Source organism: Pituophis catenifer, unplaced genomic scaffold (assembly GCF_029215685.1).
Source record: "Pituophis catenifer annectens isolate HBS135680 unplaced genomic scaffold, rPitCat1.0.hap2 SCAF_7, whole genome shotgun sequence".
In the NCBI taxonomy this organism is placed as follows: Eukaryota; Metazoa; Chordata; class Lepidosauria; order Squamata; family Colubridae; genus Pituophis; species Pituophis catenifer.
Window position 1 is genome coordinate 35,240,360 of NW_027256887.1, and position 16,020 is coordinate 35,256,379.

Genomic DNA, 16,020 nt, shown 5'->3' on the forward strand with positions numbered 1-16,020 from the left:
GGGATCCGGATGTACTGCATGACTGCCTGACTCAAGGGAGGCTTGTGCGGCAGTACCAGCAGCAGGGAGAGGCAGAAGCGTAGGGGATGGGGGGAGACAGGTGATCCTAATGCCCCATGTGGGTGCCTGTTCAGCATGGCTGCAGACAAGCTGAGAGACGGTGGGATGGAGTGGGCAGCACGTTGGGATCACCCCTCCCTCTGCCTTGTTCTGCTGTGCACTTTTCACCCAGAGGGAGACAAAGCTTTGTCTGCTTGCAATAACACCAGGTCTTATTTTCAGGGAAACATGGTTTATACACACATACACATACACATACACATACACACACACAAACACACACACAAACACACACACACACACAGACACAGAGTGAGGGAGGGAGAGAAATATTTTCATGGAAACTACATTGTTTTGTCTATCCAAAGTCATAACAGACATTCAGGACTTCAAGATTTTGGAAACCGATTACCAGAGGTCAGCAATTATGTCTGTTCCTATGGATAGACTGATGTCCAAAAGATGTTAATGAAGGAATGACAGGTGTGAAAGAAAATATTTTGAGAAATTTACAGGATAAATAGATGGGGATTTTTTTTGCCTGATCTCCCCCCCCCTCTGTCTCTTGTCTCTCTCTTCCCCCCTCTCTCTGTGTCTGTCTCTCTTTCCCCCATCTCTTGTGTGTGTCTTGTCTCTCTCTTTCTCCCATCTCTCTGTGTCTTGTTTCTCTCTTTCTCCCCTTTCTCTCTGTGTCTGTCTCTCTCTTTCCCCCTCTGTATGTCTGTCTGTCTCTTTTCCCCCTCTATGTGTCTGTCTCTCTCTTCCCCCCCCATCTCTCTGTGTCTCTTGTCTCTCTCTCTCCCTCCCTCCCTCCCTCTCTCTGTCCCCGGGGGGGGGGAAAGGAACCTCTGAACTGGTGCTGGTTGGTGAGAATCTGACGTCCAGAGGCCGACGAGCCACATACTGAAGAACAGATGGGGGCAATCCCGCAAAAATATCTTGTTGCTTGTAAGCACTTCTGGTTAGGAGGAAGAAGAGCATGGTGGGAGGAGGTCTGTCGGGTATCAGAGGGGCAGTGAGCATTTTGTGGCTCCTAAGGGGGATTTGGCCTCCCCGCTCACATCTTTGCCTGAGGGCATCGCTGGCAGCTGCTTCCTGCATTTCAGGAGGTCCGTGCTTTTCCCGCTGCTGCTCGGCCTCCTCGATGCACGAAGGCAGGAGGCGATGGTTTTGTTCACTACCTGCGAGCTCTGGTCAGCAAGCAGCCAAGCAAGCGAGCCAGCAATCTGCTGGCTGCCTCTAATCTACAGTTTACTCGTGAGCACCATTGGCCTTTCTCCCTAACTCTCCTGGCCAGTGGTGCTCACGAGTAAACTGCAGCTAGGAATGTCAAATACGGCCAGGAATGAACATTTGTGTGGTAACCGCTGGCTGGAGCTACTAAATAGGTGGACAAACTAAGTGCCTGAAGGACCCCATCCTGTCACTGGGAGTCCAGGTGACTTGGCAATTGGCGAGCGGCTGGGCTCCTCAAGAGACAGAGTTCGCAGGGAACTGATCTACCGCTGGCTACAACACAATCTTCATTCTCATCCATATTTGAGATTCCTAGGTAGGGTTGACTTTGGCAGCTTCTCTCCGCCGGAGTGCTCCCTGGATGTGGCTTAAAACTCTGAGCCCAAAGCAGCAGGAGGCACGGGTTCCTTGGTGCCATCAGCTTTGGGCTCTTAGGCGTCCATGGAGGATACACTCATATTGGCACCGAGTCCAGGGTCCCAGGAGGGTGCAGGCTAAGACTTTAGGGCTTTCTTTCTGCCTTGCAGAAGCAGAGATGGGCGGGAGGCCCCAGAGCACCCAGGGCACAGCACAGGGCGCAGGAGATTGCAGCCCCAGAGCACACAGACCACAGCGGGCGGGCAGCACAGCGCTCTCCCGAGGGTTACCGGCTTGCCCCTGTCCACCTCACTAGTCCAGTGGGTGATCTCCTGCGTGCTTCCCTTCCAGGCAAGCCAGCTTCGGGAACCACATGGGGAGGCTCTGGGGAATGTGATCTCCTGCACCCTTCCCTTGCAGGCAAGCCGGCTTCGGGAACCACACAGGGAGGGCTCTAAGGCTGCAATCTCCCACAGGCTTCCCTTGCAGGCAAGCTGGCATCGGGAACCACACGGGGAGGGCTCTGGGGCTATGATCTCCTGCACCCTTTCCTTGCAGGCAAGCCAGCTTCGGGAACCACACAGGGAGGGCTCTGATAGGATCAAGATTACAAGCATGGCAAATATTCTCTACACATTATGTCAGGATGTTCAAAATTAATTGAATCTATTTTGAGCATGTGGTGAAGTGTTCAATTATGACAAAACCACAGAAATGTCTGTGGAGTATACAATGACTTCATTACTTTTCATAATCATTTTAAAATTGCTCATCAACTTTTCATTGTATTTTTTCTACCTTGGTTGTGGGTTTTGGTTTACATTCCAGGAGAAAAGATTCAAATCTTTCCCTTTCCAATCAAGCAAAAGTAAGTGCCAAAACTTTTAAGCAAATGCATCTACCTGTCTGGCTAAAGAAAGAGGTATGTATAATATTGTCCATCAACTGGGTCTGGAATTTCTGCACCTGAGAACAGAAATCTTTACCCTCTCTTATGCGATTTGATTGGTGGGCAAAACATAACAAGTGCTCATCATATGGATAGTCCTTGGCTTTCAAATGATCACTTAATAACTATTTTGCTGGACTCCCCAAAATCTATTTATAATCCATTTTTGAAATTACAGCAGCTGCACACCCCTCTGGGCATCTGATTGTATTTTGGGTACTTGGCAACTGACTCACCTTTATGGTTGTTTGCATGTCCCACGGCCTAATGACCATAATTTGTGACATTTTTTAATGGTTTCTGTCATTTACTTTTGGTTTCCAGTGAAAAATGCCCATGGTATTTGCTTAACCACAATATTTGCTTAATGCCTGCAGAATTCACTTAATAACCACCAAAACAATGTCAAAAATCAGATTTGCTTAAGTGATTCCCAACTTATGACTATAACAACTTGTAACTGTAATTCCAGGCTCAATTCCAGTTGTAAATTGAGGACCACCAGTAATATATCACATTCTAAAAATTTTGAAATTGGTAATGTACAAATCTTTTAGTTGCAATATAAAACTTCCTTTGAAATAGCAATTGTAGGAATGTAATATTGACTTGAATACCAGTGAACTGGTGGAAAGGTAAGATATATTTGTTTTTAAAAATGTAAAAATGATGCACTCTATTAAGTTCAGTATAACATACTGTCTGAAAGTTTTCATTTTTAGTTAAGAGAAATTTAAAACAATCCTCTTAATTGATGCATTTCTTTGTGTAGAATAGCCAGAATAGTCCAGTACTGAGCAATCCCACCCTAGGACATTTCGAAAGGCTCAAAGTTGCAAAGGAAGATATAATGTGCTTTAAGAGAGGTCTCTATATATTGGAAATCAAATACAGATAGTCCTCAATTTGTGACAATTGAGCCCAACATTTCTGTTGCTAAGTTAGTTGTTAAGTGAGTTTTGCCCCCTTTTACAACCTTTCTTACCACAGTTGTTAAGTGAATCACTGCAATTGTTCAGTTACTGACACCGCTGATAAATGAATCTGGCTTCCCCATTGATTTTGTTTGTCAGAAGATCGCAAAAGGTGATCACATGACCACAAGAATGGTCGTGTGAAAAATGGTCATAAGTCACTTTTCTCAGTACTGTTGTAACTTTGAATAGTCACTAAATGAACAGTTGTAAATCAAGGATTACCTGTAGATTTGTTTCAGAACATGTTTGGCTTTATATCTTCCAGTAAAGTTATTTAAAGTGATTCCAGTATAGAAAAATTTCAGAAACACAAATGCTTGAATGTATAGAAAATGTGTTAAACTTTGCATAAGTAGTAATTCATTGAAATTATCAAATAATCATTCTGAAGTTCAAAACAATAATTAAATCAAATGCAACATTTTTTGTACGTACGAGATCCTTCTGTTCTAATTTTCTGTGACGGTATACTAGGATCTCCTGTCCCTAAAATATTAGTGGCCATTATACGAAATTCATATTCCATCCATGGAATTAAATCAATAACTTTTGCTGATTCCGCATTTCCATCAACAATGGAAGGATCTAAATACAAACAGAGACAATAATTAAAAACAGCACTGCAACAAAAATCATATCCTAACATCTAATATTGGCTTGCTCAAGTGATTTTAATTGCTGAATAATCCAGTTTAATTTCTTGAATGAATACAGAAATATGGATGGAGAAATCTGTTAGGACGATTTTTCTGTTTTTCGTTTTGCCCATTTTGAATTGTTTTTGTTCATTTATTCAGCAGGTTGTAATTTTTAAAAACAAATATGTATAAAACACATTTATTTGAAAATAAGTTTCCTTTTTCTTAATAGCCACATTATTTAAAAGCTTCATTCTATATATGTGTTTATACATTTTTCACTAATGTAGGTGTTATTTTTGTACATTTCTACTGTATGCACCTTTTGGAAAGATGTGCAAAATTCTGAACAGTGTGAATATCAATAGATATCTGCATTCATAGTTGCACATCCTTTAGGAAATACTTGATGGTATAATAATGGACTGATTTTTTTAAAAAAATATAGTATTTAATGAGTAAAACAATTACTTGAAATATGAGTCAAACACATTGGCAATCAGTGTGATTGGTGTAATGAATATTACACAAGAACCATTGCCCAAAGTATAACTAGTACTAAGATAATATTTAGTACTATTTGGCACAGTAGTTAGAATGCAGTACTGAAGGCTAATTCACTGCTCATTCCAGGAGTTTGATTCTGAACAGCTCAAGATTGACTCAGCCTTCCATCCTTTCAAGGTCGATAAAATGAGGACCCAGATTGTGGAGGGCAATATGCTGACTCTGTAAAACCGCTTAGAAAGGGCTGTAAAGCACTATGAAACAATATATACTGTAAGTCTAAGTGCTATTGCTATTTGTGCTTGCTGATATAACAAAATTGTTTTTTTGAAAAGCAGCCCTTTTCAATAGAAATTAAAATAATATTGTTTGGATATTACAAGCATTTTCTTCGATATTGCTCTTACACGAACATCCTATTAATAATAGTCTAGTACAGGGGTGTCAAACTCGATTTCATTGACGGCCGCATCAGGGTTGTGGTTGACCTGGGGCTGGGTGTGTGTGGCCAAGGTTGTGATCTGTCCCTGTCCACACACACACACACACACACAAACACAGCCAGCTGAGGGTTAAGGAAGCACTTGGCACACACCCAGGTCTTTATCTCCAACTTGGCAGCGATATACACACCGTCTGCCAAGTGCTTTATTTCCACAGAAACAGAAAGATAATATACTCAGCGTACAAGAGTCCAACAGAAAATAATATTCCTCTCCGCAGTTTCGGACGATGCTTTAGTGACTATTCAAGGTTTATTTTTGTTCGTCACAGGGATCACTGGCCACCACCCTCTATTATATAGTCTCTGGGGTGTGGTCCAGTGACTCAGTTCTAATCCCTAGCACGCCTCCTGAGCTGCTGCAATCGTTTATCACGCCTTCGGAGGCGTGCGTCCAGGAATGATGTCTCTCCTTCACTCTCATCCGAGACACCTGTCTCCCTGCTAATCTCCTCTCCCTCGGCCGGCACCTGAGACAGTGCCAGAGGGGAGGGGCCTGGAGAGGGAGGCCTGGCTGACTCCTCTTCCTCATGCTCGGAGCTTTCTTCCTCCGATGGGATAGGCTCAGAGGGCGGGGCCACAACAGGTTGATGTGGCCAGGATGAGCAGGGCCAGCCTCCCTCCTTCTCATTCCCATCTCCCTCCCTCCTTCCTTCCTCCCTCCCTTCTTCTCCTTCTCCTTCCCATCTCCCTCCTTCTGTCCTTCCCCCTCCCTCCCTCCCTCCTTCTCCCTCTCCTTCCCATCTCCTTCCTTCCTTCTTCCACCTCCCTTCCCTTTCCTGGGGGAGAAAGCAACTCCCCCACCACCACTTTTAAATGTGGACATTATCAAGAGCTAGGGATGCCCATTCAGATACCTGCTGCTCAGTGGTGGGTTTCAACATTTTTTGCTACTGGTTTGGTAGGCATGGCTAGGTAGGGGTGGGAATGTGACTGAGTGGGCATGGCCAACTTGACGTCACTCACGCCCACTCAGTCACATGACCCCCCACCTACCCACACCCACAGGAAAAGGTAGGAAAATTTTTGGAATTTCCACCTATCTACCCCCACCCTTCCTTCACCGGTCGCCCCCATTTCCCCTCCTTAGTGGCCCCGGTCCTAGCCCCGCTTCCTCCCCCCCCCACTGCCACTTTGTTCAGGCTGATTACCTTCCGGAGTGGCTGGCCCAGAGTCCAGAAGGCAAGCTGACTGGTATTTTCGGCACCCCCCCAGCCAGCTGCCGCTGCTGGAAAGCGGCTGGCAAAGAAACCTCCCAGCCGCCTCCTCTTTGAAAGCTGCTTTGCCACAGCAAAACAGCTCTCAAAGAGGCGGCGACTGGCCACAGGCCACCAAAAAGTACTGGAGGTTGCAGAAAAAGCTGCTGCCATTGCCGCCATGTTCTTCATGCATGCACATCCCATTGGATTTACAAGGCAATGGGATGCATGTGCATGAAGAATATGGCGGTGATGAACACGGTGGGCAGGGTGAGTGAGCGGTGACCAGAGGACTGGTTTGGGGGCATGGCCAGCCAGCCATTGCTACTGGTTCGGTGACCTTGGCCAAATTTCCGACAATGGTTTGTGCAAACCGGTGCGAGCCAGCTGAATACCACCTCTGCTGCTGCTTGTTTTTTCCCAAAAGAAAAAGAGAAATTGTCCATCTGTTCTCTACTCTACTTCCCATTTTTCATGTGTATCTCTCTTTCTCAATTTATATTCTACTTTGTCTAGGCTATGGTAGCTAATGTTGGTTATGTATTTTAACCAATCCTAATTTTATAAATTGAGGGAGACATCTTACATTCATACAGTATAACAATGGAACAAGTTAATAAGACAAAGCAGCAGAAGTGTGAACCCATTACACACTTCTATTATTAAGTTGGATAGCTTTGAAGATCACCTGGAAGACCTTTGCTTGGGACAAGTTGATTGTGAATGTACATTACAAACTGTAAAATGTACAGATGGGGGAGGGGATTTGCAAAAGAATCATAGCAGGGAGAAATAATTAATCCTTTTTAAAAGTAAGCCATAATTCTGGATTTACAACAGACAGTTGCTATATTCTTATAACATATTACGCCCAAATAAACAAACCACACTTCACTCAACACATTTTGCTAATGCATGCTAAAAAAATGGCCAGGTACATACAACATGCTGAGCTATGCTTTTAGCTAGGCAAGTGTGCTATGGAAATACCACAATTTTGTCTTAAGATGTATAATTTAGCAAAATAATTGGTAATTTAGAAAATTATTTTGCTGCTGTTGCAATAATGAAATGTTTTATGACACTTAACGGGCTTGAGAAAATCATATGAAAACCTGCTACACTTTGGACTTTGAAGTGCATTTCTAGTAGTTAGATGATTATTGAGCCTACAGGTTTGCCAAAAAGGCAAATACTACTGTGGGAAGCCACCTACTCTCCTAGAAGAATGAAATATTTTGGGAAATATTTTTTTTAAAAAGTCAGGATAAAATATTTCAGCTAAAAGAGAAATAAAAAAACTTAAGGGAGACAAAAACTCAGAGGCCCAGCATCTTGCCCCCAGCAGATATTTTGTGCTCATTAAAAAAGACTGGACCAGCCTATCTACAAAACAAAAGACCTTCCACTCCAGGGTGAAGGGATTAAGATATGACCCTTGAGGACATAATAGGATTAACCCACTAAAACACAAAGCTCACTACATTGCACAATCTCCTAAGGACATTGCATCACTCTCAGAAACTTCAACCAAACTTAACTCAGACAACCTATAGAGCCAGCTATAACCCCTACATGGCCTAATGGGAGTCTGACAACAGCCAATAAAGTACATGTTCTTGCACAGGAACAGGAAGCTCAAGTGCAAAGCCCACAAGAAGGTATAAAAACCCCTCACTCTCAACTTCATGTAGTCAGCTGCCCAGAATCACATGGTGGTTCTGCTTCATCAATAAATGAACCCTCTTCCCAATCAACCTCCATTTTGTCTCCCGTGCCTTTCTCCTGGCTTGGAACTGAACCAGATGGATATTTCTTCCCACACTATCTATATAAACTCATTCATTTTGTTGTTTCTAGTTTGTAACACAGGGATCCTCAAACTACGGCCCGCGGGCCAGATACGGCCCGCCAATGCAAAGCATCCGGCTCGTGGAGTGGTGGGATTAAACCCCGCTCCCTTATTCTCGGCTTTATTTCCAGTGAGCATCCACTCCAGCCACACTTCTTTCACCGGTTGAGCTGCACTTCTGATCACACAGCTGCTGCCGAAGGTAAGGCCGAAGGGTGTGGGGGAGGGCCAGTGAGGGATGATATGAAAAGCTTTAAAAAGTACTGCCTTAAATTAAAAGCCTTTGAAAGCAATGTAAACGGAACTTTTTCACAGTTGGAATGGGGATTTTTTTCTTGTCTTCTCCTAGCTTGGAAACGGGCTGCTTTAAATTAAAAGCCTTTGAAAGCAATGTAAACAGGATCTTTTTCACAGTTGGAATGGGGATTTTTTTCTTGCCTTCTCCTAGCTTGGAAACTGGCTGCTTTAAATTAAAAGCCTTTTTCACAGCCATGTGAACCAGGGCCAGTGTTTAAGTAGGGGAGGGGCTGCTTGTAAAGTAGCACTTTTAAAGTGGGTGGGTGGGGGATATGTCTCCATGTCTCCTAGCTTTTTCAAAATCAGCTGAAGTTGGCTAACATTAATTCAAAAGCAACACCATTATAATGCCTTATAATTCACCCACTGCTTTGATTTTGCAATACATAAAGTACATCCACTAAATCGGTTGCTGAACAATTTTGGTAGCTTTCATGTGTGTGGATACACAGGCACAAGTGTGGCAAAAAACAAATCAGTTTGAATTCTCCTTCAGGCTTAAAAGACCTTTAGTCTTGTAATCCCAAATAATTAAAAAAAAGTAGTCTGGTCTCCTATTCCTTCCCTGGCTGCCTCCCCTGTTGGCAGGTATTCACAGGTCCTGCTGCTGCTGCTTGCAAAGAGCCCCAAAGGCTTTGGCTGGAACCAAAGGGGAAGGAACCAGGTGGGACCATAGAGAGGAGAAGGGAGGGGAGGGGCATTCTCTCAGCCTGTCATTACTTCTGTGCTATAGTGATCCCTATTTTTTGTAGCTCTGTATTTATTGGTATCTTACTAATAGCAATTTTGCATCCCTAGGAAACATGTCAAAGAAAAGAAAAATTGACTCTGAGTGCAGGATCTTCAAAGAACAGTGGATTTACGATTACTTTTTCGTGAAGTACAAAGAAAAAGCTGTTTGTCTGATATGCCAGGATTTAGTGACTGTGTTCAAGGAATACAATTTGCGTCGACACTATTTAATTTAATTTAATTTAATTTCGAATTTATATACCGCCCTTCTCCCTGAGGACTCAGGGCGGTGTACAGCCAAGATAAAAAACATAGAATACAAATATTAAAACATTTAAAAATATATATAAAATTTGGCCCAAAAAATTAAAATCGCAGACTAATTAAAAGGATTTAAAAATTTTAAAAATTTCTTCTTAAGCCAACCCGGCTTGCTGAAAAAGATAGGTTTTCAGGGAACGACGGAAGGCATTGAGGTCCTGGATTCTTCTTATCTCCGTGGGCAACTGATTCCAGAGGGTGGGAGCCCCCACAGAGAAAGCCCTCCCCCTGGGGGCCACCAGCCTACATTGTTTGGCTGATGGCACCCTGAGGAGGCCCTCTCTGTGGGAGCGCACGGGTCGATGGGAGGTCATCGGTAGCAGCAGGCGGTCTCGGAGATAGCTAGGCCCTATGCCATGGAGCGCTTTAAAGGTGATAACCAACACCTTGAAGCGCACCCGGAAGACCACCGGGAGCCAGTGCAGCTCGCGCAGGAGTGGTGTTACATGGGAGCGCCATGTTGCTCCCATCACTACCCGCGCTGCTGCATTCTGGACCAGCTGGAGCCTCCGGGTGCTCTTCAAGGGGAGCCCCATGTAGAGAGCGTTACAGTAGTCAAGGCGAGATTCGACATAAAGACAAATATGATTGTTTGGTCGGACAAGCAAGAAAAGATAAAAATATTAAAAAAATATTAAAACTGAAAAATGGATTGACAATGCAGCAAAATGCTTTTGTGAAGCAGAAGCAGGTAAATATGTCATCACTGCAAGCAAGTTTTCAAGTTGCCAATTGTAGAGGGAGAATTTGTTAAAGAATGCCTTCTTTCTGTTACCAAAGAGATGTGTCCAGAGAAGGCTGATTTGTTTAGTACAGTGAGTCTTTCAGGACCTACAATCACAAGAAGGATTGAAGAAATGGGGGACAATTTGATGAATATTTGCATCACTTGTTACGACTGGCAGTGATAAATATGGAACCGGACATTGACTTTCTCATCAGCCAAAAGTAGGCCCACACTTCCCATTGAATTAGTATATTTTTGTTGGTTAAAATCATTCTTCATTTTAAATATTGTATTATTTAACTTTTTTTGCACTACAAATAAAGATATGTGCAATGTTCATATAAGTTTGTTTATGTTTGTTTCAAACTATAGTCCGGCCTCCAACAGTCTGAGGGACCATTATCCCTCCTTAATTCACAATTGGATGCTTGGGGGGGTGGGGTGTTGTGTTGATTCTCGCCTTCTGCCTGCTTCCAATGTCTCTCAATGCCCATCTTGGGGGTTTTAGTTGCAGTCTTAATTGCTGCAGTTCTCAGTCTTGTTTATTGTGTGGTCATCTGAAACATGATCAGGAGTTATTTTGAATGAAATCCTGTTTGTTTTATTCCTTTTTCAATGGACTATTTTAAGGAGCCTGAAGCAACTGTTTTTTTTTTTTTTTAATTTGATTTATATGCTGCCCTTCTCCGGAGACTCAGGGCGGCTTACAATGCGCTAAGCAATAGCCTTCATCCTTTTGTATATTTATACAAAGTCAGCTTATTGCCCCCACAACTGGGTCCTCAATTTACCTACCTTAGAAAGGATAGAAGGCTGAGTCAACCTTGAGCCTGGCGAGATTCGAACCTGCAGTAATTGCAGGCAGCTGGTCTTAATAACAGGGTGCTTTAGACCACTGTACTACCAAGGCTCTTATAATGTAGTTAGGCAAGTGGCAAGAAAGTTTGTGCTCTTTTTCCCTTTGGGGGGTGGATCTTATTAAGTAAATAATAAGAGGTATAATAATAATTCCTTGGCTTGAATAAGAACATCTTAGGAAGGAGAAAGGCATAAAATGGACAGTTAAATTGGCCACGCCCACCCAACCACATGACCACCTAGCCACGCCCACCCAGCCAGTTCGGGCCCCCAACAGTCTGAGGGACTGTGAATTGGCCCCCTGTTTAAAAAGTTTGAGGACCCCTGTTGTAACACATTATCAGGAATAATTAAAACAGTGTTCTGCTAAATGAAACTATATCAAGAATGTTAGTTTATTATTTAGGCTCCAAGCTAATATTTTTATAAGATTCTTACCTGTTTTCATGTCTTTCCAATACTCGGACAAAAAAGTCCTTGACTGAATAGTGTAATTTGATATAGGACTATGATTTTCTATCCCACGGCTCCATGTAAGAATTACAGATGTATTTTTAATGTCTTCTACTTTGAGTCCACCAGGGGGTCCTGGGGGACCTGAAAAATATTTCCATGAAAAATTATGACATAATCTTGTCAAAAAGTGAACCAATGTTTTAAACTGTATCATCATATTTACCTGAGTTAAATTATTTCATTACAACTTTCTGTAATCTACTATTCTCACATATTAAAATTTAATCTGCAAAATCTCAGGTAAGATGGCCAAATGAAATGTTGGGAATACAAAATATACTAAATAAATATTAAATACTAAATAAATAAATAAATAAAATAAATAAAAACTAAATAAATAAATATAAATAAATAAAAATAGGGAATACTAAATTGGAAAGGGTATTTTATAAAGTAACATCATAGTTTTGGTCTCATACAAATCTCATACACTGGTGCGAGCAGACAGTGGGGGCGGTATGTGAATGGCAGGCATGCGTGTGCAAATCTCCATTGGTGTGAGTGGCGCATGCGCGCACCCTCTACTCATGCAAATGGAGCTTCGCATGCAAGCAGAGGGTGCTTGCGCTCGTGCACAAAGCTCCACTGGCATGAATGGTGAGCATGAGTGGCAGGCATTTGTGCTCGCGTGCGAAGTTCACCTCGCAAGAACAGAGGAAGCTTGAGCTTAAGGTTCTCGTGGCGAAGCTTCATTCATGGGAATGAAGCATCACACATGAGCACTCTCTGCTTGCATGAGGGGAGCTTCGCCTGGGTTGAACTTCGCACGCAAGCTCAAGTGCCCTCCTCTCAAGCACCCTTCGCTCGTGCAAATGGAGACTTCATGTGCAAGTGCAAGTGCCCTTTGCTCTTGCGAGTAGAGCTTCATGCATGAGCGCAAGCGCACTCCTCTTGCACGTTCCATTGGCACGAGTGGAGGGCGCGCATGCCAGCCACTCATACCAATGCAGCTGTGCATGCACATCTGCCTGCCACTCCCACGCCCATCCCACGCCAGGTCAGGTTGGAGACCGCTGTCTTAAAATGCAGAATATGATCTCTTTTTCTTGAATCCCATCTCTTATCTATAAACAAATCCTTACAGCCTCAGTGTTTCATTCCTGATCAGGAAAAATCCATTAAGGGTTACCAGAGATACCAACATATCTATTTTAACCTTGATCAGGTATGTCAGTTTTATATTCCTTTCTATATTTTCTTCTAATGATCTTTAACTTTAGTCCACTCAAATAATGTCCTAGAACTTGATTTAGTTTCATTTTTGTTTATCCCTTCTCACAAAATTTTTCAAAACTTTAATAAACCTATTTTGTAAATCCATTACAGGAAAATTATGTAAGTCACTCGATTTATTGTTTGTATATCCCTTCAAATATTAAGACATCTTCAAATATTAAGACATCAGATGCTTTCTTTTAAATGTCCAGCGCAACATCTTTTCCCATGTCATTCTTGTAGCCTATCTTCTGTAAATCAACTTTCTTGTCAGGTAGAATATGTTCCCTTTCCATAACATCTCTTAAACTTAGTCTTTCCATTGAAGCAGATGTTTCTGTGGGCACTATTAAAATTAACTTCTGAGTTGTTGTTCAAAAATATTAATCAATATGTCCAATGTTAAAATATTTTGCTTCATTCTGTAATTGTAGAGTTTATGAGTTCTTTGTAATTTTTGTAGTTGTGATATTTAGTTCTCTCTATTCTCTGATTTTTAAATTTTCATTTTAGCTGTCATTAAAGAAAATTCAAAACAAAAGCATTTTCCCATAGGAGGAATTTTTTACAATTAAATCCAGAATCTTATATCAAATTTATTTGGATCCTTAGTCCATTTTTTACTTTTTGAAATTAAAAGATAACTTTTTTGCTGCTTATCGGCTCCTAAATTTTTTAAAGTTCTTAAACTTGTAAGTAACATTTTCCTTTACTAAAGATTGAAAAAACAGTGAAGTAAAATGTGTGGTGTGATGGGACGCAGTAGCTCAGTGGCTAACACACTGAGCTTGTCGATCAAAAGGTCGGCAGTTCAGTGGTTCAAATCCCTAGGGCCGCGTAACGGGATGAGCTCCTGTTACTTGTCCCAGCTTCTGCCAACCTAGCAGTTTGAAAGCACGTAAAAAATGCAAGTAGATACAACAATACAACATACAAAACAGAAAAACATCAATCAAGTCTTACGACTTGCTCTTAAAGCTATCACATCGGTAGACTGTTTTAATTAATAACAAAAACTTATCCTTTAAAAAAAATGCAAGTAGAAAAATAGGGACCACCTTTGGTGGGAAGGTAACAGCATTCTGTGCGCCTTTGGTGTTTGGTCATGCTGGCCACATGACCACGGAGACATCTTCGGACAGTGCTGGCTCTTCGGCTTTGAAATGGAGATGAGCATTGCCCCCTAGAGTAGGGAATGACTAGGAATGACACAGGTAAAGGTAAAGGTTCCCCTCGCAGATATGTCCTAGATCTGCGAGGGAACCTTTACCTTTACCTAAAATGTGTGGATCTAAAACTTTCTAATAATTTTACAAGAGTTTCAGTTTTAAAAAGTTATTAAAAGAAGTATGCAAAGTTAGTGTCCTTTCAAGGATGCTAACCATGGTTTGAACAAGATGGCTATTTCCTCATCTCCCCGAGTTCTAAACTTGGCTGCTGTCTTATTGTCTTTGTGAGGGCAGCTATCTGGAATACTTGTAGGTGATATCAAGTCCTCTTTTTCTGGAGTAGAATTATCAGAGATGATCTACTCGCCAGTTCTTCATTCCACCTCAGTTGCTGACTCTGATTTTTGTAGAGCTGTCTTTAGTCCATCAGATCTTTCTCTTGAAATAGAACTGGAATAAATGTTCAAAGTTCTTTCCAAATTATTGGAAGTTGGAAAGTGAAATATAATTGCTTCCCTTTGTCATATTTCTAGGGATGATTAATTCTGGGAACAGGATCTGATTCTTATATGTTAATTCCTGTTGGAAATCCTGTACACCCTCCCACCCACCCCAACTTTATGTGATAGTGTTATAATGAATAATGTGGGAATAGCTTAATTTTAAAAAATCAAGAAAATATTTTACCTCTCACAACAAGATCAGCTGAAGCTGTGGAATTATCAACAATTGTCTGAGCAACACAAGTGTATCTTCCAGCATGTCGCAACTGAGCATTCTTGACAATAAGTTCACCATTGTCTTTTATCTACAAATCAGAAAAAAAAATCTGTAACAGTCCTTTAAATTTAAATTTCATATAGAAGTCAAAATACTCCTAAAAATAAATCAGTAAAATGAATAAGACATCTATTTCTGAACTGCCTATGGCTCTTAAAAACAATATAAATATCCCTGATATCAATTAATTATATTGTATTTAAGATACACATTAAAAATTGTGAAATCAGATATCACTTTCAAAGTCAGCAATATTTAATCTTACAACATAAATTGATATTATGTATCAATATAATAATTTGTATTATGAACAATAAAATGGCTTTTAAAATCATTATCTCCCCTTTTTTGCAGAATACCAAGCTTTAGTATTTGTATTACTTGCTGCAAGGAACATACTGACATAGTTAAAGTTTTATTTCTGTAGCTGTCTCTCAATTACAATCTACTTAAATGTATGGAAGTAACCTTAAATCCAATACTGACCATCCAATATTTGGAAACAGAGTAATCAACATTTATAATTCATAGCCATATAAAAATTATAGATTGCCCCAAAATATATTGCTTAAATATGCATTTTAATAAGGTCCTCAATCACATTCACATATATATAAAAGAATATTTAGAAATGTGGCAAAATAAAGCATATTTTAACTATTATTCTGGAATAGTTAATTTTTTGCTTATTCTTAATTCATTCCAGATTATTCATTTATTTCAAGGTATTCAGGATCCTAGTGAGGAACAGGAAAATAAAAGATCTTCTGGGGTTATTACAATGTTCATTTAAAATGTGTTTATTGAAGCATTAGAAAAGAATACAAAAATGATTTTTGGAGCACATTTTTAAAAAACCTTTAACACAAGGAGTCTTAATGTTTTTCAACAGTAAAAAGTGAAGTTACCTCAGTAATCTACCATGTCCAGAATATAAATGTTCATTCATGAGGCAACCATGTTCTGTTTGGCACTATATTTAAATCAGACTATGTTTTCCAGTTATGGTGTTCAAGTCAAGCCAGTGTTCCTCATTAAGTAAAGGTTCATGATATACATCAAACATTTTCCCAATGCATTTATTTTTTTAAAATCAAAATGCACAGATAAAAACATGAGCAATTCTGA

The 16,020-nt window shown here is 41.0% G+C and overlaps 1 protein-coding gene across 1 annotated transcript in view; it reads right to left on the reverse strand.

Moving 5' to 3' along the window:
- Positions 1-16,020, reverse strand: part of CNTN1 (contactin 1) — a 372,977-nt gene that overhangs the window by 57,482 nt on the left and 299,475 nt on the right. Inside the window, exons 16-18 of the mRNA XM_070947941.1 lie at positions 14,800-14,920; positions 11,651-11,809; positions 4,015-4,164 (exon numbers count right to left, since the gene is read on the reverse strand). Coding sequence (XP_070804042.1) covers positions 4,015-4,164; positions 11,651-11,809; positions 14,800-14,920 — 430 coding nt within the window. The remainder of the gene's footprint in view (positions 1-4,014; positions 4,165-11,650; positions 11,810-14,799; positions 14,921-16,020) is intronic.